The following is a 24,951-nucleotide window of genomic DNA, read 5'->3' as shown; positions in this document are numbered from 1 at the left end:
TTGCACTTCATAAAAAATTTAATTTTTTTCATAAAAATAAACACATTTGCCACTTTTTTTTATAGTAAAGGAGTACAGACATTACACTCTTTCCATGGTTTAACAGGGTGATGTTAAATATGAGGTAAAACAAAAAACAATGATGCAGATGTATGACATTACAATATTTCAAAAGAAACAAAATAAATATAGTCATAATTACTGTACTGTACTAGGTGGTGTTTGGTCAACGGCACTGCAGCTCAACAGAATGCTGAAGCCTGAGTACTTTGCAAGCCAAAGAGTGAGGTCATGCTTCAAAAAAAAAAAAAAATCTTATTTTTTAATTAATAGGCAAGTAAGACCAATATGTCAATGGCACGTCTGCTTAATTTTACGCTGCATGCCATGTACAGCATGTGTATGCTTTGCTAAATCGGGGCTAACAACTCCCATGGCTAGCATTGGTGGTGGGTGAGGTGAGTTCCCCTTCACTGTAAAGGACTTTGAGCATTTGGAAAAGTGCTATATAAATGTAATTGATAATAATAATTATAATAATAATTAACCTATAATGGCCAACACTAATCTGTTCCAATAGCTACTAAATATGATGTCGTTATAAAACATCTAAAAGTGCTAAGCTGTAAGGCACAGGTAACATATGCTGTCCTTGATAAGCGCCTTGCCGTTAAATACATAGTAACAAAATAAAATGGATAAAAGCATGAGAGTTCTGACAAAAGACCACACTGACAATTACATCCTGTTTCGAAAATATGTATAAATACTTTAGCACCAAAGCAAGATGAGAACCAAAGCATAAAAAGTGTCAGTGTCTTTGGTGGAAAACCAATTCGACACCCTCATTCCCTTCTTAAAACCTCGTGGGTTTTCAAAGTGTGGGCAGCACTTCTTCCAGTTCGTTCATGTTGATTTACTTTAGATGTAATTCAACCGATGGTGTGTTCTCTTATGAAAACAAACCACTGCAAATTAACATACATTGTTCCTCTTGTGTTCCCAAAAATCAGTGGTTCCCAGACCTCTCCTCAGAGACCCCCTGCCAGATGCCAGGTATCTGAAGTTTTCCATCAAACGCTTGGCTAGCTGTATCAGGTGTGCTTGAGGTAGAACACATCAAATACCTGAATCTGGCTCGGGGTCCCTGAAGAGAGGTTTTTGCGAACCGCTGCCAAACGTGATTTTTCTCATGTGTTTAACTGCCATGAAACAATAACAAACCCATCCCACACCAACACTGTCAAACCACCACCGCACTTTAAACCTACAGATACAAATAACAGACCAGTAAATATTCCTGCCATGGATTTTCTCCAGAGCAGAGCATTTGTGCACAGGGAGGAGAGACGTTGTTCAGCTGCACCATTGCATGAGGTATACGGAGAGATAGCAGCGCTCCTTATTCCTGGGTAGCTCTTTGGAGGGACACTGGCCAGGGATCAATCAAAATTTCACTTCTACAGGGAAGCGGTTCCCCCTCCCCCCTGAACACATTTGGCAAGTACAGCAGTCACCATAACTAACTTGCCAAACTGTTTGTCGAACTAAAAAACTTGGATTTACTTGGATTGACTGACACAGGTCCCTGAAGAGAGCACTTTCACCCCTGCGAGAACACTGTCATGGCATCAGAAGCATGGTTCACGTTTGCTAAAAACACTATTAAAGTTTATGATACGCACAACCAAAAAAAAATGAGCCCTGGAGTTGGGCATGAGGCAAATCGCACAAAGGAAAACCACACGGCGCAGAGTAGAACACATAAAATAAAGCGAAGTAAAACATTCTGGCTGCAGGACGAAGACGATGCCTTGACCAAGCTGGTCTTCGTCTGGTGACCCGCTCTCTGGTCATAATTCTGTCCGTGGTGAGGCAGTAAATTTCACTTGGGAGCATTAAACAGCATGTCGCCCTTTCACCTTACACAGACCCCCCCCCACCCCCACCCCCCCACCTCGAGGGCAACTTACGCCTCACATTTCTCTTGTGCAGATTTACTGCAGTACTTCCGGCTTCTTGTTTACTTACACACAGATGAGGAAAGAGTCATCATACAGAGCTACAAGCGGACAAATCTCTCTACAGCAGAGGCTGCAGTAATGTACACACACCCGCCTGAGAGTGACCAGACCATGAAGCAGCACGGTCAGGAGCTCTGAGGGGCAGAAGCAGCACGGTCAGGAGCTCTGAGAGGCAGAAGCAGCACGGTCAGGAGCTCTGAGAGACAGAAGCAGCACGGTCAGGAGCTCTGAGGGGCAGAAGCAGCACGGTCAGGAGCTCTGAGAGACGGAAGCAGCACGGTCAGGAGCTCTGAGAGACGGAAGCAGCACGGTCAGGAGCTCTGAGAGACGGAAGCAGCATTGTGAGGAGGACGCCACCGCAGGGGAGGCCAGTGGATAAGGACTTTTTCCTCCTCCTTCTCACCTAAACCCCACCCCAGCCCTCCTGCGGCACTTTGTGATCCTGTGCGCGTGACTGTGCCGTGCGGCAGCCCCGCCCCCAGGGGCGTCCCGCAGAGCGCTAGTTCTCCTTCAGCCTGCAGAGGGCGCTGCAGAAGAGCTCGTACCAGAAGAAGGTGAAGCCTGTGGACATGGCCGCCTTCACCAGGCTGGGGGACAGGCCCTTAAAGAACCCGCGAGCGCCCTCCTCTTTAGCGATCTGCACCGCGCAGTCCACAAAGCCCCGATAGGACCGCACCTGCACCCGCACACACGCATGCACACACACACAAACACACACACACACACACACACCCGCACGCATGCAGACACACACACACACACACACACACACCCGCACGCATGCACACACACATGCGCGCGCACACACGCGTATACATGTACACATACACGCACACACACATACCCACACACACGTGCACGCATGCAAGCATGCGTCGCGCACACACACATGCACAAGTGCACACACACACACATGCGCACGCACACACACACACACACACACGCATGCATATACACGCACGCATGCACACATACACACATATGCACATGCACGCACACACGCACACACACACCCACACACAAACAGAAAAATATAATTTAATAAGCGCCATATCTTGCTACATTTTCAGAGGAAGTTTTTTTGACAAATGACTATTCGTTTACTATAAAGCTGAAATCACACCTGGAAATCCATCACTGGAACGTCCTCTATCAATTCAGGAGAATGCAGACTTAATGTAAACATTGAATGCTCAGAACACATGTGAAGTAAAATGTGTGAGGTTAAAGCAACTAGCAGGCCTTTCATACAAAGCTGAGTGCAGGTGTGACTGATCTGAGCTTAGCTACAGAATAAAACGGAACCCTTTTCCACAGTCTCACCTGTCCGAAGCACTCCCGGGCCTTCTCAAACCCCCCCACCTGCAGTCTCTTCTTGAACAGGTCGAAGGGGTAGGTCATCGTCTTACTGAGGACGCCTGCACAGCTGCCACAGAGCAGGTTCTGGAGGTTTCCTGGAGAACACAATCCTGCGTGTGAGCACGTGCGTGGGGTCTCGCAGAAACAGACAACTGACCACCACACCCTTTTATGTGCGGGTTCTCCCCGTGTCCACATGGGGTTCCTCGAAGTACCCCAGTCTCCTCCCACAGTCCAAAGACAGGCAGGGGAGGCATTGACAGGGGGTTGCTGTAAAAGAGCATGTGTGCTCAGTCCACCTACCCCAGCTATGACCCCAGCACACCCACCACTCAGCCCCATCCCGTCTAGGACCACACCCACCACTCCACCCCTCCCTCCTGTGAGCGTGGCAACGCGTGACCTCTGACCTCTAGCGCCAGGCTCTTTGGGCTGCAGCCATGGGAGGTTCTTGAAGACGTTGTAGAAGAAGAACTGCAGGCCCGCGTAGGGGAAAACAGCGATTATGGTGGGGGTCAGGCCCCTGTAGAAGCCCGGGACGCCCTCTGTGCGGTACATGGTGGAGACCGCATGCCTCAACGTGTGGTAGACCTGCACGGTACACAGATGTGAGTTAAAATGTAAAACCTGAACACTACACAGCAAGACCTGGATAATTTTGCTGGTATTTTATCCATATTGTCCATGTCATGCAAAAAGCTTGCAACTCTGAATGACGTAATTCTCTGGAACAAGAAAAATCTGCTTCTATTTTCCATTTACTAACATAATATTACAGTATAGTTATCAGGTTTTGAACCAACTTTATCAGTTGGTTTATCAGAGTTAAAATGTCAGTACACAGCTGATAACTTTCAATGTGCATTAAAAAACCTAAAGGGGGTACAAAATTAATACAAACACATCCAGTATACACACGTGCACACACGCGCACACGCACACACACACACACACACACACACACACTCCGGACACACACACACACACACACACACAGTACCCACACACACACACACACACACGCACACACACAGTACCCACACACACACACACACACACACACGCACACACACACTCCGGACACACACACACACACACGCACACTCCGGACGCGAGGCCCTCGTACTTTGGGTTCCCCCTGTGCAGCGAAGCGTGTTCTTAGCGTGTCCAGGGGTTGGCAGACGGCGGTGGCGGAGCAGGCGGCCAGCCCCCCGCACACGAAGTGCACGTCGGCCCTCTGGCTGCTGTAGGGGGTGCTCTTGTGCACAAACTCCGTCAGAAACTGGAAACTGGCAAACTGTGGGCACACAGCGAAGGTCCACTCAGCACCACACAGAGACTCAGCTCTACCACAACCTGCAGGACACACAAGGACTCAACAAGGCTATAGACCACCGGAAATACACTGTGAGGGCTCACCAGGACCCACACTATCTGAGCAGGACTGAGCGAGAGTCAGTACTGCAGCAGCACTGACCCTGCCATCAGCACAGCCAGCACTGATACACACTCCTGTCATACATCTGTACTCAGCCTACACTGCGGCTGCAACACCACCGTGTGCAGCTAACGGTCTCTGGCAAAGAGTGCCGGTGATAAGCCAGAGGTGCTGTGTGAGCGCGGTGTGCGGTGTGTAACGTGCGGTGTGTGGTGTGTAACGTGCGGTGTGCGGTGCGCGGTGTGGATGGCGGGACAGCGGGATGCCGGGACGCGTGTGGCACCTGGACGGCCCCGTAGCAGACGGACAGCAGCTGGGCGGGGACGTGCCCCTTCCAGAACGCGGTGACGCCCTCCTCCCCCAGGATGCAGCGGGACGCCTGCCACAGCCCCGAGTACTTGCCCTGGGGGCAGCGGGACGACACCCGCTCTATCTGCACCTGGGGAACACAAAGAGAGCAGGCAGTCAACATCTACAGCCCACCTACAGACAGACATACACACACACACATACACACACACACAAGCATACATTCATACACACACATACCTACACACCCACACATACAGACAGGCATACATACATACACACACACACACACACACACATACAGACAGGCATACATTCATACACACACACACACACACACACATACACACACACACACACACATACAGGCATACATAAAAAACCATACACACACACAAACACACACATACAGACAGGCATACATTCATACATACACACACACACACATACACACATACAGACAGGCATACATTCATACACACACACACACACACACGCATACACACACACGCACACACATGCATACATACATACACACATACAGACAGGCATACATTCATACACACACACACACACACACACATACAGACAGGCATACATTCATACATACACACACACACACATACACACATACAGACAGGCATACATTCATACACACACACACACACACACGCATACACACACACGCACACACATGCATACATACATACACACTAAGACAGGCATACATTCATACATACATACATACACACACACACATACCTACACACACACAGGCATACATACATACACGCACACACACACACACAAACAGGCATACATTCATACATACACACATACACACACACACACACGCATACATACATACAGACACACACAGGCATACATTCACACATACACATACCTACACACACACAGGCATACATACATACACACACACAAACAGGCATACATTCATACATACACACATACACACACACACACGCATACATACATACAGACATACAGACACACACAGGCATACATTCACACATACACACACACACACGCATACATACATACATACACACACACACACCCACACCTACACACATCCAGTAAATATGTACTGTACATATGTTCAAACATACACATACACACTCACAGACATAGATGCGCTGTCTGCCATCAGCTGCCAGCTAGTCTTGGCTACACTTGAAATTTGATTTTGGTTCTCAGCTTTTTAGGCGAAATAATTAACTCTTTAAGGCGTGAGGTCACAAGCATGCGATTAGAATGTTCTTAACTGAGAATTCTGATTCTGATGTCACAATCACTACTGGTGACTGAAAGTTCTAAAACACTGACTGAAAAAAAGAAGAACATTACAAAAACCTTGCTCTTCAAAGGGTTAATCAATCAGGCCAAAAAAGCCTCTGACCGTACGGTAAGCAGCATTTGTCCTCTGCATTAAAAACATGTGTGATGTAGCTGTGCCAGGGCTTGGGCAGGGACTGAGCATGCCCAGTGAGTCTGAGGGCTTGGGTGTGGCTCTGTGACTCAGTCCTGTGGTCACATGACCCCATTCCACAGCTAAGATGCATTAAAACAGCAGCAACACAGATCTGAGAAACAATTGCAGTAACCCATGCTTTTTCCAAATGTATTCTCAAGAACACTTGACTTGTTTCTTCAGTGAGATGCTTTTCAGCGTTAAGTTTCAAATTGACCTGTTACAGAAGTCATGTTTTAAAGTAGACCTTTAAAGTAATGCTCAAGTAATGCTTATTGTACTACTGGAAACAGTAACTTGCGGAGTCAGTAAATGTAATATAGGGGGCCCATACTAGGACGGCACCCGGGAGACAGAGGGGTGATGCTCACCTGGAATCGGATCTTGATGACGTCCAGGGGACTGATCATGGCACGCGTAACAAAGCCCGACGCGGACCCGGCCAATGCCGCCTCCTCGGGGCTGAGCGCTTTTCTTTCTGCACGTGGGTCATAGCCAACCATCGCCACAACCCAGAGGAGAGCTCAGGTCTGTGCAAAGCGAGCGAAAGGTGGAGCGTCATAACGGCTCGTTCAAACGGGACAAACATCCTTTCAAATACGATGGACAGCGGGTGACGTCTTTACTGTTGGTTTAGCAAGCTAACTAATGCTAATGACACAGGTCAAGAACTGTTACCATATAGTGAAACTGTCCATCTGCTAATACACGCTCAAGGAAATAGCTAGCGAATGAATGTTAGCTAAATAAGCGAGACACTGGCTACAGACATGATTAGACATCACCATTAAACACGTTGTTATTTACGATGTTAATTCTCTTTTTTGAGCGGTTATTCACTGACTGGCTAGCAATCTATCTCGCTAACGGTCACTGTCAGCAAATAGAAGAGAGAAGACTCACCTTTAGGTCGCGCTATTTTAGTAATATAAAAACAATAAATTTGCAAAAGCACAAGAAACAAGTGAGGAGTGCATTCATAAAATTTAAAACATTCTACAGAATTTCAGTGAGTAGTTCAGACAGCAACCTTAACGAAACTGATCCTTGCTGGCTTCCTGAATTGTCTGTCACACAAGACCCGCCTTTAACGTGATTGACACATCGGTAAGCGCACGCAAGAGCTCGGAAAAAGGGTATGTCACACAATACGCCAATCAGGAGGCCACAAATCCTAAGCAAGCTAATTCTGAGCAAGGTCATAAGAAAACAAACAATCCGGCGAAAACAAAATGACAGAAATCAAATCAAGCAATCAAAGGATGATAGTGCCAACGCTTTGCAACTACATAATCTGTGGAAACGTGAATCCGATCTTATTGAGCGAAGCAGTTTAGCCAGTTATTCAGCCTGATGTATGATACTCTATAACATTTGGTTTTGTTAGCTGACTTGTAATTCTACTAACGTAATACGCTTAGTTTTGAGTTTTACGATACTAGCTTGCAAATGTTTGTGTTCAGTCTTCCGGCAGCAGATGGCGATATGGAGTCACTGTACAGGACAATGTTCTGCTTGATCATGACAAGGCGCAGCAATACCTTCGAGTTCGAGATATAGGTTGAGTAGCGCAGGGGGTAACCGCACACGATAACAATACCACATAAATACGTTTGCGCAGCGCCGAAACTGTGAAAATGCGGCTTATCAAGGATCAGCACAGCCCCAAACTCTGAACAGATGCCAGCAGGCAAACAGACATTGGTTGGCTTATCTATAACACCGTTGTTGTTTTGAATGAGTACAGGAGCCAGACTTGCCCCATGCCTTAAAATAATTCACAGAAAAAAATCTCTGTGGCCGGCAAAATAAACAAATATGACTCTATTCCGATTAAATAACCCTTATGCTTTGAAAATATATATCTGAATAAGCTTAATTGTTATTTTGTATAATACGAATGGAGTGTACCTGCGTTGAACCTAATTGACCTTTTGATTTTATGGACGCGTGACAATGGCCGTGGACCAACCCAGCACGCGAATTGCAGGGAACATTCTGATCAGACGCTCAGATTAAGACACGGGAAAGCACCATGTGTTCTCGTTGCTTAGTATTTGCATAAGGTGGAGTTAGTGCCCAGACATGTTTTGTTTCTAATCCAGAGACAACTTTTACAATAAAAATAACAACCCAAAACACCACTACCCTAGATACGACAGGCTGAACAAGCCATGGGTGTCAAAAGCCCAGAGGCCACAATGTCTACAGATAGCTGTGGTTTCCGTTCAGTCAGCTGCCAGTCAGACTGAAATTAATCACCAGTGTGGAATCAGACACTGCAGTCCCACAGGACCGGATTCACACTCTTACACCCGAGGCTCAGTGGAACTCTAATACTGAGCTCTCCACAGACTTACTTGGTTTTCATTATTATTTTTAAAAATAATCAAAAGTAATTCTGTAACAGATTTAGTGCGGCGGTGTCCAATCCCATCCAAAAACAGGCCGGTCTGGGTGCAGGTTTTTGTTCTAGTCCCGCACTGGCACCAGCTTCTTATCAAAGTCTTGACTGAAGACCATGATTAGTTAATCAGGCGTCTTAGTGCTGGACTACAACAGAAACCTGCACCCACACCGGTCCATTCTGGATAAGACTGGACGCCCCTGATTCAGAGGGACGAACACCGAATCTTCTCATCTGAACTGCTGTGGTTCTCTTGTAAATAAAGTGGATACGTCCACTACATGTTTGAGGTCGACCTGAAGTACAACTCACAATGAAATCCACGGGCCGTTGCAGAGTTAATCCTGCACAGATTAACTTGGCACTTGCCGTGTTACACGTTTCCCAGCTCATTCGAATCAGCAGAGAAGCGCTGTCTACTGGAGATAAGCCCAGGGGAACGAAGATGAGCAGCATCAGGCCGAGAGGAACGCACTCGACGTGGACAGCGCCCGCGTCGCCCTGCAGGTGAACATCAAACCGTTTCTGGCGCTTCAGAGCAGCACAGCCCGGATCGTTAAGGCAGACTGTGCATGGCAGGCACTTGTTCTGTGCACGACACACCAGTGACAGTGCATCCTCGGTGATTGGTTGTTGAACCTTAACTGTTAACTCCCTGACTGGCTGGAGGGCCAGAGGGAACTCTGAGCACGTGCAGTTGGACTACTCAGTTCCTTCTCCAGGGGCATTTCAGGGAAAAGGAAGTGTTTAATTCAACAGACTTTTTTCTTTTTTTAATTAAAAAAAGAAAAGAAAAAAAGAGATCCAGTGGCAGGGGGTGGAGGTTGGGAGTTGAAGGCTAAAGCACATACAGAACAGAAAGCATTTTGTCCCATGTCTTTATTCAGTTATCGTCCCAAATGAAGGATTCTAACACAGCCAGGCCACACCTCCAGAGTGGGGCGATGATGTAGCAGGAGAAGCACACAGCCAGGCCACACCCCCAGAGTGGGGTGATGATGTAGCAGGAGAAGCACACAGCCAGGCCACGCCCCCACTGTGGGGTGATGTAGCAGGAGAAGCACACAGCCAGGCCACGCCCCCAGAGTGGGGTGATGATGCAGCAGGAGAAGCACACAGCCAGGCCACACCCCCACTGTGGGGTGATGATGCAGCAGGAGAAGCACACAGCCAGGCCACACCCCCACTGTGGGGTGATGATGCAGCAGGAGAAGCACACAGCCAGGCCACTGCTCTTCAAACGGCTCAGGAGGGGTACGAGCGCGGACGCAGCAGTGAGGCAAAAACACATCAACAACAACAAAAAACACGCCTGCGAAACTGAGAGACCAATCAGAACAAAGAGTATGACACGCCTGCAAAACTGAGAGACCAATCAGAAGAAAGAGTATGACACGCCTGCAAAACTGAGAGACCAATCAGAAGAAAGAGTATGACACGCCTGCAAAACTGAGAGACCAATCAGAACAAGCAGTATTAACTCCATTCAGTTACATTATTGGCTATGGCATACAATGACTAGAGCCCTCTTGATACATTCAAGATCATTAAACAAGAATATTCTTTTCAACATTACATACTGTTAATTAAAACACTGAAATTGGCCTCAGAAAATGACAATAATGCCCCCCTCCCCACCCCCACCCTGAAACACAGCCATGTCCCTTTACAATATAACACTTATTTCAGTTGTTTTTTTTTTACTCATTTCATTTTTATTAATTTGAAAACAGAACCAACAGAACACAAAATAAAAAAAGCAAAAACATTGAGTATTATTAGGTAGGAGAAGGCAAAAACAAAACAAAAAACAAACGAACAAAAAAAAAAAAAACATTTAAATAAGAAGGGTCTTCCATGAGAACATTGGCAAAGAAAAGGCGGGATAATTTTTTTTCCTGGGACAGAATGGCTATTTACACTTCCTGTCACTGCAGGGCTGGCTGGACCGCATTTCCCAGCAGGCCTAAGAAACTGAGACCGCGGTGATAGGAAAGGCACTATCCATAGGACAAAAACACCAACATAGAAGTGCTCAACCATTCAACATACGAGACCGAACAAACACCATCACAGACAGACTCAATGCACACTGTTTCCAGGCCAGAGACTTACTGGAAATTATTTGATTATCCAAATACACCTTGTCATGTACTTTAATACAGTGTACGTGTGTATATTAATTTATGTGTATGGTGTGTGTGTATATACACACACACATGCACACACACACACAAACACACATATATATATACATATAGCTAGTGAAATCTGGCTTGTTTCTGCAGTCACTTGCAGTTGTGTTCAGTTCAGACTGCACTTCCCTGGTGTCGATGTCTTGTTGACTTGCGACCGCTACATTCAGGATCCTACAGCGAAACACCTGCAATAAATACACGGTGGAAAGGCGGTCACTTTAACACATGATTTCACTCATTCCAGCTCCTGCAGGACGACAGCCTGAACGTGCTCCTTTCATTTTCTTTTCGCTGGCCGAGAAGAAACCGCTGAAAGCCGAGTTTCTATGCCTTAAATATTTTTTTTCTGTTTTATCTGAGCGGATTCAGATAATTGAGGACAACTGCACAGGCATTTCAGCAGATCCCAGAGCAGCCCAGGTCCTACCCAGACTAGCAGGAAGCATTACACAATTTACATAATCGCAAAACAAAACAAAAAGCATAACACACTGAGAGGAGAGCTGAAACAAACACACACACGCACTCATAATGCATGTGTGTAAACATACATACACACACACACAAGCACACATACTGCATGTGTGTAAACATACATACCACATACACAAGCACACACTGCATGTGTGTAAACATACATACACACATACACAAAAATATTCTTTAAAAAATTGGAATTTCTGTATGTGATTTGTTGAGAGCCCATGTCTGATGTTAAATGCTTGTGGGCTGTTGGTCTCCGTCTTGGGAGGCTTGCTGCAGTTGAGCATCAAGTTTTTACAATTTATGTTATATATATTTTTTTTAGTAGTTATAATTTTCTGTTCTTTTTTTCTTTTAATTGCAATTTGTTTTAAACAGCATTAGGAATCATCTGTGTGTAAAACATGCGGAAAGAAACACAGGAGGATAAAACGGAGGAGAAGTGGAAGCAGGTGAGGGAATTAACAGGTAAAATCATTTCTCTCTTTTAAAAGCAGGATTCCGGTGCACTATGTTTCATTTTCTGTTTTTTTCTCTTTCTTCTTTTTGTCTTGTCGGCCAGTCCGGGGGTGCCGGCGGCGTTCACCATGGGAGCGAACGTTCTCAGTATTCGGGTCACGGGTGGTCTTCCGTCGGAAGCCCCGCCCCCTCCGTTCTTCCGTGCTGCAGCAGATCTGCGAGGGCGGGGCGGGGTGGGGCGGGGCAGGGCGTTTTGTTTAGGGTTCGGTTCACATGTTCCTGTTGACGGGCGTGACGTAGTTGCGGGGGAACATGCCCGTCTGCCCGTGGCACGCCCCTTTCCACCAGTTGGGGTCGGAGTTGTCCAGGACCTGGATGAAGTCGCCGCGCCTGAAGCCCAGCTCCCCGTCCTCCTGGGGGTCGAAATCGAACAGCGCCTGGACGTACGCGGGGTGCTGGGGGGAGAGAGAGGGAGGGAACGAGGGAGAGAGAGCGAGTGAGTGAGTGAGAGAGAGAGGGACGCTCGGAAGGCTGATCAGGTGCTGGAGGCGCCCGCTGCTCACAGCGCGGCCACCAGGGGGCGGCAGTCTCACCTGGGGCACCTGCTCGATGTCCCGCAGGAAGATCTGCTGGTTTCGGGACACGGAGGTGGAGCGGTGGTAGTCCACCAGCTCGTTCAGCGAGTTGAACTTCACCACCCACAGGAAGTACTTCCCCGCCCCGTCGCGGAGGACTTTGAAGTGCTGCACGTCGTTACCGAACCTGAGAACACCGAGAGAGAGAGAGAGAGCTAACTCAGTAATCCTGCTCTGTGATACAGGGTTTTACTCTGCGCAGTTATCCAGCTAACTCAGTAATCCTGCTCTGTGATACAGGGTTTAACTCTGCGCAGTTATCCAGCTAACTCAGTAATCCTGCGCTGTGATACAGGGTTTTACTCTGCGCAGTTATCCAGCTAACTCAGTAAGCCTGCTCTATGATACAGGGTTTTACTCAGCGCAGTTATCCAGCTAACTCAGTAATCCTGCTCTGTGATACAGGGTTTTACTCTGCGCAGTTATCCAGCTAACTCAGTAATCCTGCTCTGTGATACAAGGTTTTACTCAGTGCAGTTATCCAGCTAACTCAGTAATCCTGCTCTGTGATACAGGGTTTTACTGTGTGCAGTTATCCAGCTAACTCAGCAATCCTGCTCTGTGATACAGGGTTTTACTCAGCGCAGTTATCCAGCTAACTCTGTAATCCTGCTCTGTGATACAGGGTTTTACTCAGTGCAGTTATCCAGCTAACTCTGTAATCCTGCTCTGTGATACAGGGTTTTACTCAGTGCAGTTATCCAGCTAACTCAGTAATCCTGCTCTGTGATACAGGGTTTTACTCAGTGCAGTTATCCAGCTAACTCAGTAATCCTGCTTTGTGAAATACCCCCCTGCTGACTGAGTTCCAGTGTCACGCTGTGTCCACCAGGGGGTGCTGCACTAGGGCTCTGGGCTTTCGGAAAGGGCATCAGTCAGGCAGCGCAAGACGGCATGAAGCCGAGCAAACATCAGAGGCTTACAGCCCTTTCTGCTGTGACCACATCCTGCTCTCCATTAAAGCGCTCTCTGCTTTCCCACGTGCATCCAAGTGTCAGCTTCCTCTAGCACTGGAAACAAGAGACGTGGGTCTGTGTGTGTGTGTGTGTGGGTGTGTGTGGGTGTGAGAGAGAGAGTGTGCGTGTGGTGAGAGTGTGTGTGTGTGTGTGTGTGTGTGTGTGTGTGTGTGTGTGTGTGTGTGTGTGTGTGTGTGTGTGTGTGTGTGTTGTGTGTGTGTGTGGTGTGTGTGTTATGAGAGTGTGTGTGTGTGTGTGTGGTGTGTGTGGGTGGTGTGGTGTGTGTGTGGGGTGGTGTGGTGTATGAGAGTGTGAGTGTGTGTGTGTGTGTGTGTGAGTGTGTGTGTGAGTGTGTGTGTGTGTGCATCAGTTGCTGCGCCGCTGGTACGCACTTGACGGACAGGGAGAAGTCTCCCGGCGCGCTCTCGCTCTCCCTGATCAGGAAGGCCCCGTCGTGCCTCTGTTTGTTCAGCATCTCCTCCGCCTTGGCCCGCGGGATCTTCCCGAAAAACCACCTGCCAGGACACGCATGCGCGCACACACACACACACACACACACACGCACGCACACACACGCACGCACATACACAAACACACACACACACACACACACACACACACGCACGCACATACACAAACACACACACATACATACACACACACGCACATACACACACATACACGCTTGTAAAAACACAGCAAAAGCCAATTCCAAACACTGCAGGCCTGTCAGGGTCTCTGGGATAAGATGTTAGGTAAGACACGACATCCGCTTCACATGAACAGGCATCAGAACATTTTTATGTAGAACAGGATCATGTGAAACGTAAACGCGCAGGCAGACAACAGTAATCTTGTAATCGAGGGGCGGGACTGCCTCGTCACTCTGCATGACGGACAGCTGAGAGGACCTGCTGTCTTCGCGTGGACAGGGGGAGGAGTAACCCCTATCGCCATGGCGCTGGGTGGAGTTTGCGGTTTGATACAGGCCCCGGCAGGGCGACTGCTGTTGGTGCGAGAGGGCACCCCCCCCCCCGCGTGCAGGCCGAAACCCCGAGACTCACTCCTGCTCAAACCCGCGACCACTTCCTGTGCGTTAAATGAGCTCCAGCCCAGAGACACAGCCAGGTCAGCGCTCCACCACTCCTCGCCCTTTCAGCGAGCCGGTACCCAGGAACACGTATAACGTGCAGTTTTAACAGAGCGGGCAGAGCAGCAGACTCAGCGCAGTACAGAGAGTCCTCAGCGCCGCCCGCACCCGCACCCGCACCCGCACCCCCACCCCCACCCCCACCCCCACCCAGCAGCTCAGTGCCTTTGTGACAGTTCTCTGTAAAAAAAAAAAAAAAGAAGAAAAAAAGTGCTACAGAAATAAGATTGATTTGATTTGACTCACTGGTTATAACATCTAAAAATTTATCCGAGCTTCCTGAGAGCTATTCTAATTGGGATGACAGGTATGCCATCCCGCCAAGTTACGCCTTGGCAGGGCGGCATGCCCCATACCTATACGGCACTGAGAGTCTGGCACTCTTCAGAGTTTTTATATATATACCAAAGAGACCAGTTTAATGTTGTTAGACGCCATCATCGATGGCACCGCGTCCTTGTCCCTGCACTGCTGGGACGCAATATCACCTCCTGCTGGATCACCGACGCCAACTCCAGCAGCCCTGTCCCAGGTGCTCTCATCCATTACATTACAGGCATTTAGTAGACGCTCTTATCCAGAGCGACAAGTGCATTAGTTCAAGGTGCAGAGGTGCAAAAGAAACACACTAGAGTGAAGTAAAGATCGTAGTGCCAGAAGTGACCACATAGATCAGGACTCCAACCCTGTAGAGTAACCTGTTCAGCAAACAAACAATCCTGCCAAGTACAAACTAGCACTATCCAGCCGATAACCAAGCCAAGCCCCGCCCTGCTGAGCCTCGACCGGAGGCAGGTGCAGTCTCAGAACCAGCCCCAGGGGGCGCTATGTCACGCTGAGAGATCGTTAGCCTGCTGACAGCCTGAATAAGACGCTTCTGACAACTGCTGGCATTGTTTCACTCGGTGGTTTGGGCGAGGGCTGATGAAAAAAAACTCAATTCCATTAGAAAACAAAAATGGAACGGCATCCAGTTGTCATGGGGGGGGGGGGGAGACATCGACCACCAGGGGCAGTACTGTGCAGAGAAGAACTCCAGCACACCCAAACAGCTGTGCCTCACTGTGCCCCAGAGACTGTGTTCTCAGCTCAAATGGAGCATTGTTCTGACACGGACTCTGTGTGTGACAGCGCTTCTAGTTGTGCCATGCAAATGCACATGATACAGTGCGTTCTTCAGCCTTGGCACGAGCATGCATAGCATGTTATTTAGCTTTGGGTGGAACAGCTGGAGTGGGCTTCAGTGATAATGACTGTAACGTGGAGAGTGGGGTCCTGTGATAATGACTGTAATGTGGAGAGTGGGGTTCAGTGATAATGACTGTAACGTGGAGAGTGGGGTTCAGTGATAATGACTGTAACGTGGAGAGTGGGGTCCTGTGATAATGACTGTAATGTGGAGAGTGGGGTTCAGTGATAATGACTGTTATGTGGAGAGTGGGGTTCAGTGATAATGACTGCAATATTACGGAGAGTGGGGTTCTGTGATAATGGATGTCGTGGAGAGTGGAGATCAGTGATAATGACTGTAATGTGGAGAGTGGGGATCAGTGATAATGACTGTAATGTGGAGAGTGGGGTTCAGTGATAATGGATGCCGTGGAGAGTGGGGTTCTGTGATAATGACTGTAATGTGGAGAGTGGGGTTCAGTGATAATGACTGTAATGTGGAGAGTAGGGATCAGTGATAATGACTGTAATGTGGAGAGTGGGGATCAGTGATAATGACTGTAATGTGGAGAGTGGGGTTCAGTGATAATGGCCACAGTGCATACTCACGGATGAGCTTTCATCTCTATGTAGTTTTTGGGGATGAATCCGTCTTTCCCGTTGAGCTCAGCCTTGTACCAGTTCTGGTCACATTCTTCATTTAAAACCTGCAGAGACACAAGATGGAGGAAGGAAGGGTTAGAGCAGCACATGCACACACAGACTCCTCACAGGAGGACCTGCAGTCCGTATCCCAACACACACAGACCACCTGGCCCATTGCAGAGGAGCTCAGTCACTCACTCATTGAATCACTCACCCAGTCACGGAATCACTCACTGAACCCACTCAGCCACTGAACACTCAATCATTCACTGTATCACCCACTCAGTCACTCACTGAATCACTCACTGTATCACCCACTCAGTCACTCATTGAATCACCCACTCAGTTACTCACTCACTGGTCATTGCACACATCTCTAAAAAGCAGAACTAAGCAGCATCTTCGGTAAACACAAAACAAATTAAGGACAGTGCTGGTACATCACTGAAGTCAATTAACAGGAGAACAGGCTGCAAGCGTTCCACAGCTTGAACTGTACCACATCAAAAAGCAGAAAGCAAGAATCCGCAGGAAATGAACTGCACTACATCCTTCCTCTGCGCAGAGAGAGAAAACGCAGGAGAGACGGCCAGCTGAGAAAGAGAAAGAGTGAGACAAATATAAAATGAGAGAAAGAGAGAGCTGATCTGGAACTAAACGCAGTGACTCAAACCCCCTCTGTGAATCGGGCCAGTCCCGTACACAAGAGCTGACCCAGCAGGAACCTCCTCCTCAGGGGACTGAGAGCCCTGCTGCCCAGCCTCAGCTCGCTCACACGCTCAACCACACGTCAAATCAGAGCACCCCCAAACCACCACACACCCCGAAACACACATCTGGAGCGCTGGGACACAAGCACAAAAACACACAGCGTGCCTGGAGCCCAGCGAGCCGTAAAAGCACAACAGCTCAACACGCTAACAGGACACTACTGAACACGCTAACAGGACATCTACTCAACACACTAACAGGACATCTACTCAACACGCTAACAGGACATCTACTCAACACGCTAACAGGACATCTACTCAACACGCTAACAAGACATCTACTCAACACGCTAACAAGACATGTGCTCAACACACTAACAGGACATCTACTCAACACGCTAACAGGACATCTACTCAACACGCTAACAGGACATGTGATCAACACGCTAACAGGACATCTACTCAACACGCTAACAGGACATCTACTCAACACGCTAACAGGACATGTGATCAACACGCTAACAGGACATCTACTCAACACGCTAACAGGACACTACTCAACACACTAACAGGACATGTGATCAACACGCTAACAGGACATCTACTCAACACGCTAACAGGACATCTACTCAACACGCTAACGGGACATCTACTCAACACGCTAACAGGACACTACTCAACACGCTAACAGGACATCTACTCAACACGCTAACAAGACATCTACTCAACACGCTAACAAGACATCTACTCAACACACTAACAGGACATCTACTCAACACGCTAACAGGACACTACTCAACACACTAACAGGACATCTACTCAACACGCTAACAGGACACTACTCAACACGCTAACAGGACACTACTCAACACGCTAACAGGACATGTGATCAACACGCTAACAGGACACTACTCAACACGCTAACAGGACATCTACTCAACACGCTAACAGGACATCTACTCAACACGCTAACAGGACATCTACTCAACACGCTAACAGGACATCTACTCAACACGCTAACAGGACATCTACTCAACACGCTAACAGGACATCTACTCAACACGCTAACAGGACATCTACTCAACACGCTAACAGGACACTACTCAACACACTAACAGGACATCTACTCAACACGCTAACAGGACATCTACTCAACACACTAACAGGACATCTACTCAACACGCTAACAGGACATCTACTCAACACGCTAACAGGACATCTACTCAACACGCTAACAGGACATGTGATCAACACACTAACAGGACATCTACTCAACACACTAACAGGACATCTACTCAACACGCTAACAGGACATCTACTCAACACGCTAACAGGACATCTACTCAACACGCTAACCAGACATCTACTCAACACACTAACAGGACATCTACTCAACACACTAACAGGACATCTACTCAACACGCTAACAGGACATCTACTCAACACGCTAACAGGACATGTGCTCAACACACTAACAGGACATCTACTCAACACGCTAACAGGACGTGATCAACACACTAACAGGACATCTGACCCGACGAACCGGAGAGGGGCGGAGAGTGACCCTGCCTGTGACTGTAGGGTCCGCACAGGCTGGCTGGGGTAAGGGGGTGGGGTCTGGTTTGTGGTTCTGACGGGACAATGTAATATCTGGTCAGAGTAACTGATGGAAGAAATTTTGCAGCAGTTGGAAATGTTTGCCTCCCCATTCTGAATATCTGAGGGGAAAATAAAGTCTAAATCTGGCAACCCAATGAGGGACTGAGGGGTCTGTGGTAAACATTGCTAAGCTAAATTAACGTCATGCTGTCGACTGGAAATGTAGCTGAAAGATAATTAAAATGATTCATGTATATTATTAGCTTTATGATTACTATTATTATTATGACTACTGTTTAACTTGGCATATTAGGTCGTTCAACTATGTAGTTCAATGATACGAAACTACAAGGACTCATATTTCATATTGCCTTTAAACCACCAATGGCCTGAACTGAGGGAGACGGAGCCACAAGCAGAGCAGCCAGGATAGCCTTGCTGCAGCGTGCACCTCCCCCTTCTAAATAAAACCTAATGTGCCGCAGAAGAAGAGCAGAACAGGCGAGAGCAATGGGGTCACAGGTGAGAATGTGCGGAGACGCACACACTGAGCACAGACCCGCCCATCAGTCTGCTGCCAGTCCCTCACACACACTGACCACAGACCCCGCCATCTGCCAGTCCTCCAACTGCCAGCCCGTCGTCTGCTGCCATCTCACACACACTGAGCACAGACCCCCGCCAGTCTGCTGCCAGTCCGTCACACACACTGAGCACAGACCCCCCCGCCAGTCTGCTGCCAGTCCCTCACACACACTGACCACAGACCCGCCCGCCAGTCTGCTGCCAGTCCCTCACACACACTGAGCACAGACCCCCCCGCCAGGGGGGATTAGTACAGGTGTGTGCCTGGGGGGGATTAGTACAGGTGTGTGCCTGGGGGGGATCAGTACAGGTGTGTGCCTGGGGGGGATTAGTACAGGTGTGCGCCGGACCGTGTGCCTGGGGGATTAGTGAGGGTGTGTGTCTAGGGAGGATTAGTGCAGGTGTGTGTCTAGGGGGGATTAGTGCAGGTGTGTGTCTAGGGGGATTAGTCAGGTATGTGCTGGGGGATTAGTGCATGTGTGTGCTGGGGGGATTAGAACAGGGGAGTGCCTGGGGGGATTAGTGCAGGCGTGTGCCTGGGGGGATTAGTGCAGGCGTGTGCCTGGGGGGGATTAGTGCAGGGGAGTGCCTGGGGGATTAGTGCAGGGGAGTGCTGGGAGGATTAGTGCAGGCGTGTGCCTGGGGATTAGTGCAGGGAGTGCCTGGGGATTAGTGCAGGGGAGTGCCTGGGGGATTAGTGCAGGGTGTGCTGGGGGATTAGTGCAGGGAGTGCCTGGGGGGATTAGTGCAGGGGAGTGCCTGGGGGGATTAGTGCAGGGGAGTGCCTGGGGGGGATTAGTGCAGGGGAGTGCCTGGGGGGATTAGTGCAGGTGGGTGCCAGATCAGCTTTAGAATGGTGTCTGATGTCTTAGTTGCCCACGGAATATGTTTCTGTAAAGGGCAGACCTGCCGTTAACAGGGTGAAAATACGGCGTTTCTCAATGAGGCCCCATTCTGCGTCTCCTGTCCAATGAGAAGCGCGAGATGGCTGTTTACCATCAACACACCGCGACCCCAAAAGCAAAACAGGTCACAGGCGCGTTTCTGTTGTGGCAACTGATTTGCCGAGCAGCTCTTTATCCCGGTACGCAGTAAGCCAGTGACAGTTAGCCAGCAACACAGTTAGCCAGCAACACAGTTAGCCAGCGACAGTTAGCCAGCGACAGTTAGCCAGCAACACAGTTAGCCAGCGACAGTTAGCCAGCGACAGTTAGCCAGCAACACAGTTAGCCAGTGACAGTTAGCCAGCGACACAGTTAGCCAGCGACAGTTAGCCAGCGACACAGTTAGCCAGCGACACAGTTAGCCAGCGACACAGTTAGCCAGCGACACAGACAGGCTCAGCAGCCGCGAGGTGCTGGGTCGCGGCTCAGCGGCTAGCAGAGCTGCCAAGCAGCCGGGGGATTGGCGTGGGGGTTCCTTGCCGTGCCGGCTCCTTGGCAGGCTTTCCAGGGGTCAGGGGAGAGCAGGAAGAGGGAGGAGCCAGCAGTGCAGCCCAGCGGTGATGGGGATAGATGATGCGGATTTGTGAGAGAGAGCGCGTGCGTTACTCCTGGGCCTGCAGATAAAGCCTCTCTGGGCTCCGCACGTCAAACACATCTCCCCTGATAACAGAGGACCGCCTTCTCTCACAACACCCAGCGGGACGGTCCAGAAAAAATGTTTTAAAACACTGAGGTTCAGCTCTATTAATGTGTGAGATCACAAATACGTCAACAGAATGTTCTTAACTGAACATCCCAACGGTGATTTAACATGGTAACTGAAAGAGAACATTCCAAAAAAAACCTCCTGTTCACAGGGTGAATTCACCGTTTCACCCAACGCTCTCTGCGATGAGCACAATGACGTGGACGCAGCAGCTGTCCTTCGATGACAGAGAGAACGTCAGGCCTTTGCATAGATGCACGTTAGCACGTTAGCAGAGGGCCCGCCCCACCACAGGTAAACAATGGAGCCGTTCTCACCAGCGACACCAATGCTTCGCCCTATAAAATGTACCTTAGAGGGAGACATCAGTTTGGAGTGTCCTGATTAAATAAATAATACAGTCAAAATGAGGTTTATACAGCGATTCATACAGGATTCCACAATCTCAGAGGCTTTACGCTGAGGGGGGACAAGGTCACTTAAACACCCAGCCCTGTGTGGAACTCAGCAGAATGACTAAGCCAGGAGTCTGGGGAACCCGCTCCCCTTTACCGTAAGAGCGAGTGAATCAGTGAGCCAAAAGCAACAGGCCCGCAAAAAAGCACAAACCACAGATTCTGCAAGATAGCCAGATAGCCAGCTCTCACGCTCCTGCCCGACCTGCTGCTCAGTGAGAGGAGGCTGCGGCCGGGAGGGGGAGTGCCCAGTGTTCCATTACTGCACACGGTCTGCTGCCAGAATGGTGTCCATGGCAACATCCCTTTTCAGAAGATGCACCAAACTGGAATGTTTGTGCTTAAATTGTGGGGGGGGGGGGGACGGGGACAGAACTTCCAGCGTGACAGTACACGCGGAGCCGAGTTTTAACACCGCTCCACACACCGTCACACAGGGGTGCGCCATTAACGCCCGCCACCAGCCAAACACTGCTGGGAAAGTTTTGGTTGTGGCTGGTCATGCGCCGGGTAAAATGCTCAAAATGGCTGGTGTTATTTAGAACCCAAGCCACTCTGGCCTGTGGGTGAAAAAGTTAATTTCAGGCCCTGATGTCGCACCACACAGCATCTCTCACTCACGACACACGAGCGCTCCCACGCCTACGGCTAGCACAGCGGACACACAGCTCACAGAGAGGGGCCCGAGCAGCTCTCCACAGAGAGGGCCCCGAGCGGCCCTCCACAGAGACGGGGCCCCGAGCGGCCCTCCACAGAGACGGGGCCCCGAGCGGCCCTCCACAGAGACGGGCCCCGAGCGGCCCTCCACAGAGAGGGGCCCCGAGCGGCCCTCCACAGAGACGGGGCCCCGAGCAGCTCTCCGCAGAGACGGGCTCCGAGCAGCCCTCCGCAGAGACGGGGCCCCGAGCAGCTCTCCACAGAGAGGGGCCCCGAGCAGCCCTCCGCAGAGAGGGCCCCGAGCAGCCCTCCGCAGAGAGGGGCCCGAGCAGCCTCCAGAGACGGGGCCCCGAGCAGCCCTCCGCAGAGACGGGGCCCCGAGCAGCCCCCGCAGAGACGGGGCCCGAGCAGCCTCCCAGAGGGGGCCCCGAGCAGCCTCCCAGAGAGGGGCCCGAGCAGCCTCCGCAGAGAGGGCGCCCGAGCAGCCCTCCAGGAGGGGCCAGCAGCCTCCGCAGAGAGGGGCCCGAGCAGCCCTCCGCAGAGAGGGGCCCCGAGCAGCCCTCCGCAGAGAGGGGCCCCGAGCAGCCCTCCGCAGAGAGGGGCCCCGAGCAGCCCTCCGCAGAGAGGGGCCCCGAGCAGCCCTCCGCAGAGAGGGGCCCCGAGCAGCCCTATACAGAGAGGGGCCCCGAGCAGCCCTATACAGAGAGGGGCCCCGAGCAGCCCTATACAGAGAGGGGCCCCGAGCAGCCCTATACAGAGAGGGGCCCCGAGCAGCCCTATACAGAGAGGGGCCCGAGCAGCCCTATACAGAGAGGGGCCCGAGCAGCCCTATACAGAGAGGGGCCCGAGCAGCCCTATACAGAGAGGGGCCCCGAGCAGCCTATACAGAGAGGGGCCCCGAGCAGCTCTCCGCAGAGATGGGCCCCGAGCAGGCCTCCGCAGAGAGGGGCCCCGAGCAGCCCTCCGCAGAGAGGGGCCCCGAGCAGCCCTATACAGAGAGGGGCCCCGAGCAGCCCTATACAGAGAGGGGCCCCGAGCAGCCCTATACAGAGAGGGGCCCCGAGCAGCTCTCCACAGAGATGGGCCCCGAGCAGGCCTCCACAGAGATGGGCCCCGAGCAGCCCTCCACAGAGACGGGCCTGTGGCCATGGCGATGGCGAGTGGCATGCCGACACCGCGAACACGCCCCGGGAGGAGGTTACCGCGCGCGCGGTGGAGAAGGGCGACAGCGAGGGGAGGAGGCGCGCGGCAGCCCTGTGAGCGGATAATGGGCTGGTGCGAGACGGGCCCGGGCAGCGCGGCTCCGAAACGCTGTCATTACCGCTCGCCTGAGAGAGGCGAGTAAACAAAGAGCAGCGAGACGCCAGAGCCGCCCAGGCGCTGAAGAATCCTAATTACGCCTCGTCATGACAAAGAGAGAGAGAGAGAGAGGGGAGAGGGAGAGCGATACAGGAGAAAGAGGGGAGAGGAAAGAGAGAAGGAAATGATCATGTGCAAAGACTTACAGCATGACGGGCATCACCCACCCATGGTGCAAAACAAACACAATGACCAATCAAAAAAGGTTTTCAGAGTGCTAAAGGGCCTCCAGGCCCTAAATGTTTAGGTGCACTGCCTTCGACGCACGCTGCGTGTTCAAAGGGACGCACCTGACTCTCCGGTGCCCGAAGGCTGCTGACAGCTGACAGACTGTAAAGCAGAGAGAGCTGTCCAATCAGGCACAGCGGCGCGTTCAGCACTGACGCGTCCAGACTTGACGGTAAGCGACGGCGTGGCGGTGAGCAGGCAGGAGCAGGGCTGACGGCGTGGCGGTGAGCAGGCAGGAGCAGGACTGACGGATGCACCGCGCTGTGAACGGGACGCTAACAGGGCTAATTCGCTGACACTGCACTTCAGCACCCTGAACAACATCTCCGTGACACTGGACATTTTCAGGCTGCGGATTGGCTGGGAGAGCGAGGCCCGCTGGGGAGCAGAAATTAGCGCTAATCGCTACCGACTGCAACGGTGGAGCAAAGCACAGGGCAGCATAAGAATCTCAGCACTCCTTTTTATTTCCTCTTCCACAGATTCCTCTAGAATTACAGTTCATCGCTTCTGGTTAACTACAGACTCCGATGTGGTGGGGGGGAGGGGGGTGGAGGGAGAGCAAGAGCTAGAGAGAGAGAGAGAGAGAGAGAGAGAGAGAGAGAGAGAGAGGGAGATGGAGAGAGAGGAGTCACCTGAAGCTCACACAACTGTCTACAGGGGACAATTTTCCAAACAAACAAGGAGGTTGTTCTTATTTATTTGAGTGGGACACAAAAAACCAGGAGGAAAAAAAAAAACACTGTGTTGTGATTCCCACACCACTGCCACCTTCCCCACACAGCTCTGAGACCCACCATTACAGCCTGTGGATCCCAGAGTTACAGCCCCATACGGCAGCTACAAGCAGCACTGCGGATTAGAACGGCTGAACCACTCACTACATCAGAGGGTGGACAGATCTAAAATGAGTAAACACACCCAAAGGAGTTCATAAGTTCAAGAGCTGTTACACTGTTACACCTTCTTTTATGCCTATATGA

The 24,951-nt window shown here is 50.4% G+C and overlaps 2 protein-coding genes across 3 annotated transcripts in view; both read right to left on the bottom strand.

Annotated features, from left to right (window-relative positions):
- On the bottom strand, positions 1-8,212 carry slc25a19 (solute carrier family 25 member 19). The gene is made up of 7 exons (XM_064315690.1): positions 7,526-8,212; positions 6,994-7,152; positions 5,105-5,260; positions 4,510-4,680; positions 3,794-3,974; positions 3,348-3,478; positions 1-2,700 (listed from the first exon to the last, which is right to left on the bottom strand). The coding sequence occupies exons 2-7, from the start codon at positions 7,123-7,125 to the stop codon at positions 2,524-2,526; spliced, it is 948 nt and encodes a 315-aa protein (XP_064171760.1). The 5' UTR covers positions 7,126-7,152; positions 7,526-8,212; the 3' UTR covers positions 1-2,523.
- Positions 8,213-9,890: 1,678 nt separating this feature from the next.
- LOC135243201 (growth factor receptor-bound protein 2) overlaps positions 9,891-24,951 on the bottom strand; it is a 29,576-nt gene continuing 14,515 nt past the window's right edge. For both annotated transcript variants that reach the window (XM_064314839.1, XM_064314840.1), the window contains 4 exons: positions 16,690-16,787; positions 14,153-14,275; positions 12,763-12,931; positions 9,891-12,624 (listed from right to left, as the gene is read on the bottom strand). In XM_064314839.1, the coding sequence (XP_064170909.1) occupies positions 12,439-12,624; positions 12,763-12,931; positions 14,153-14,275; positions 16,690-16,787 (576 nt within the window). In that variant the 3' untranslated portion in view covers positions 9,891-12,438. The remainder of the gene's footprint in view (positions 12,625-12,762; positions 12,932-14,152; positions 14,276-16,689; positions 16,788-24,951) is intronic.

Source organism: Anguilla rostrata, chromosome 17 (assembly GCF_018555375.3).
Source record: "Anguilla rostrata isolate EN2019 chromosome 17, ASM1855537v3, whole genome shotgun sequence".
Taxonomy (NCBI): domain Eukaryota; kingdom Metazoa; phylum Chordata; class Actinopteri; order Anguilliformes; family Anguillidae; genus Anguilla; species Anguilla rostrata.
Note: the sequence above shows the minus strand (reverse complement) of the source record. Positions and strands in the feature narration are given on the sequence as shown.

Bases quoted from the DNA above. Each gene is read 5' to 3' on its own strand.
- slc25a19 (XM_064315690.1), bottom strand. From the start codon at position 7,125: ATGGTTGGCTATGACCCACGTGCAGAAAGAAAAGCGCTCAGCCCCGAG. The intron at 5,261-6,993 runs GTGAGCATCACC...TGTGTTCCCCAG, and splicing joins TCATCAAGATCCGATTCCAG to GTGCAGATAGAGCGGGTGTC. The intron at 3,975-4,509 runs GTACGAGGGCCT...TGTACCGTGCAG, and splicing joins CTGCACAGGGGGAACCCAAA to GTCTACCACACGTTGAGGCA.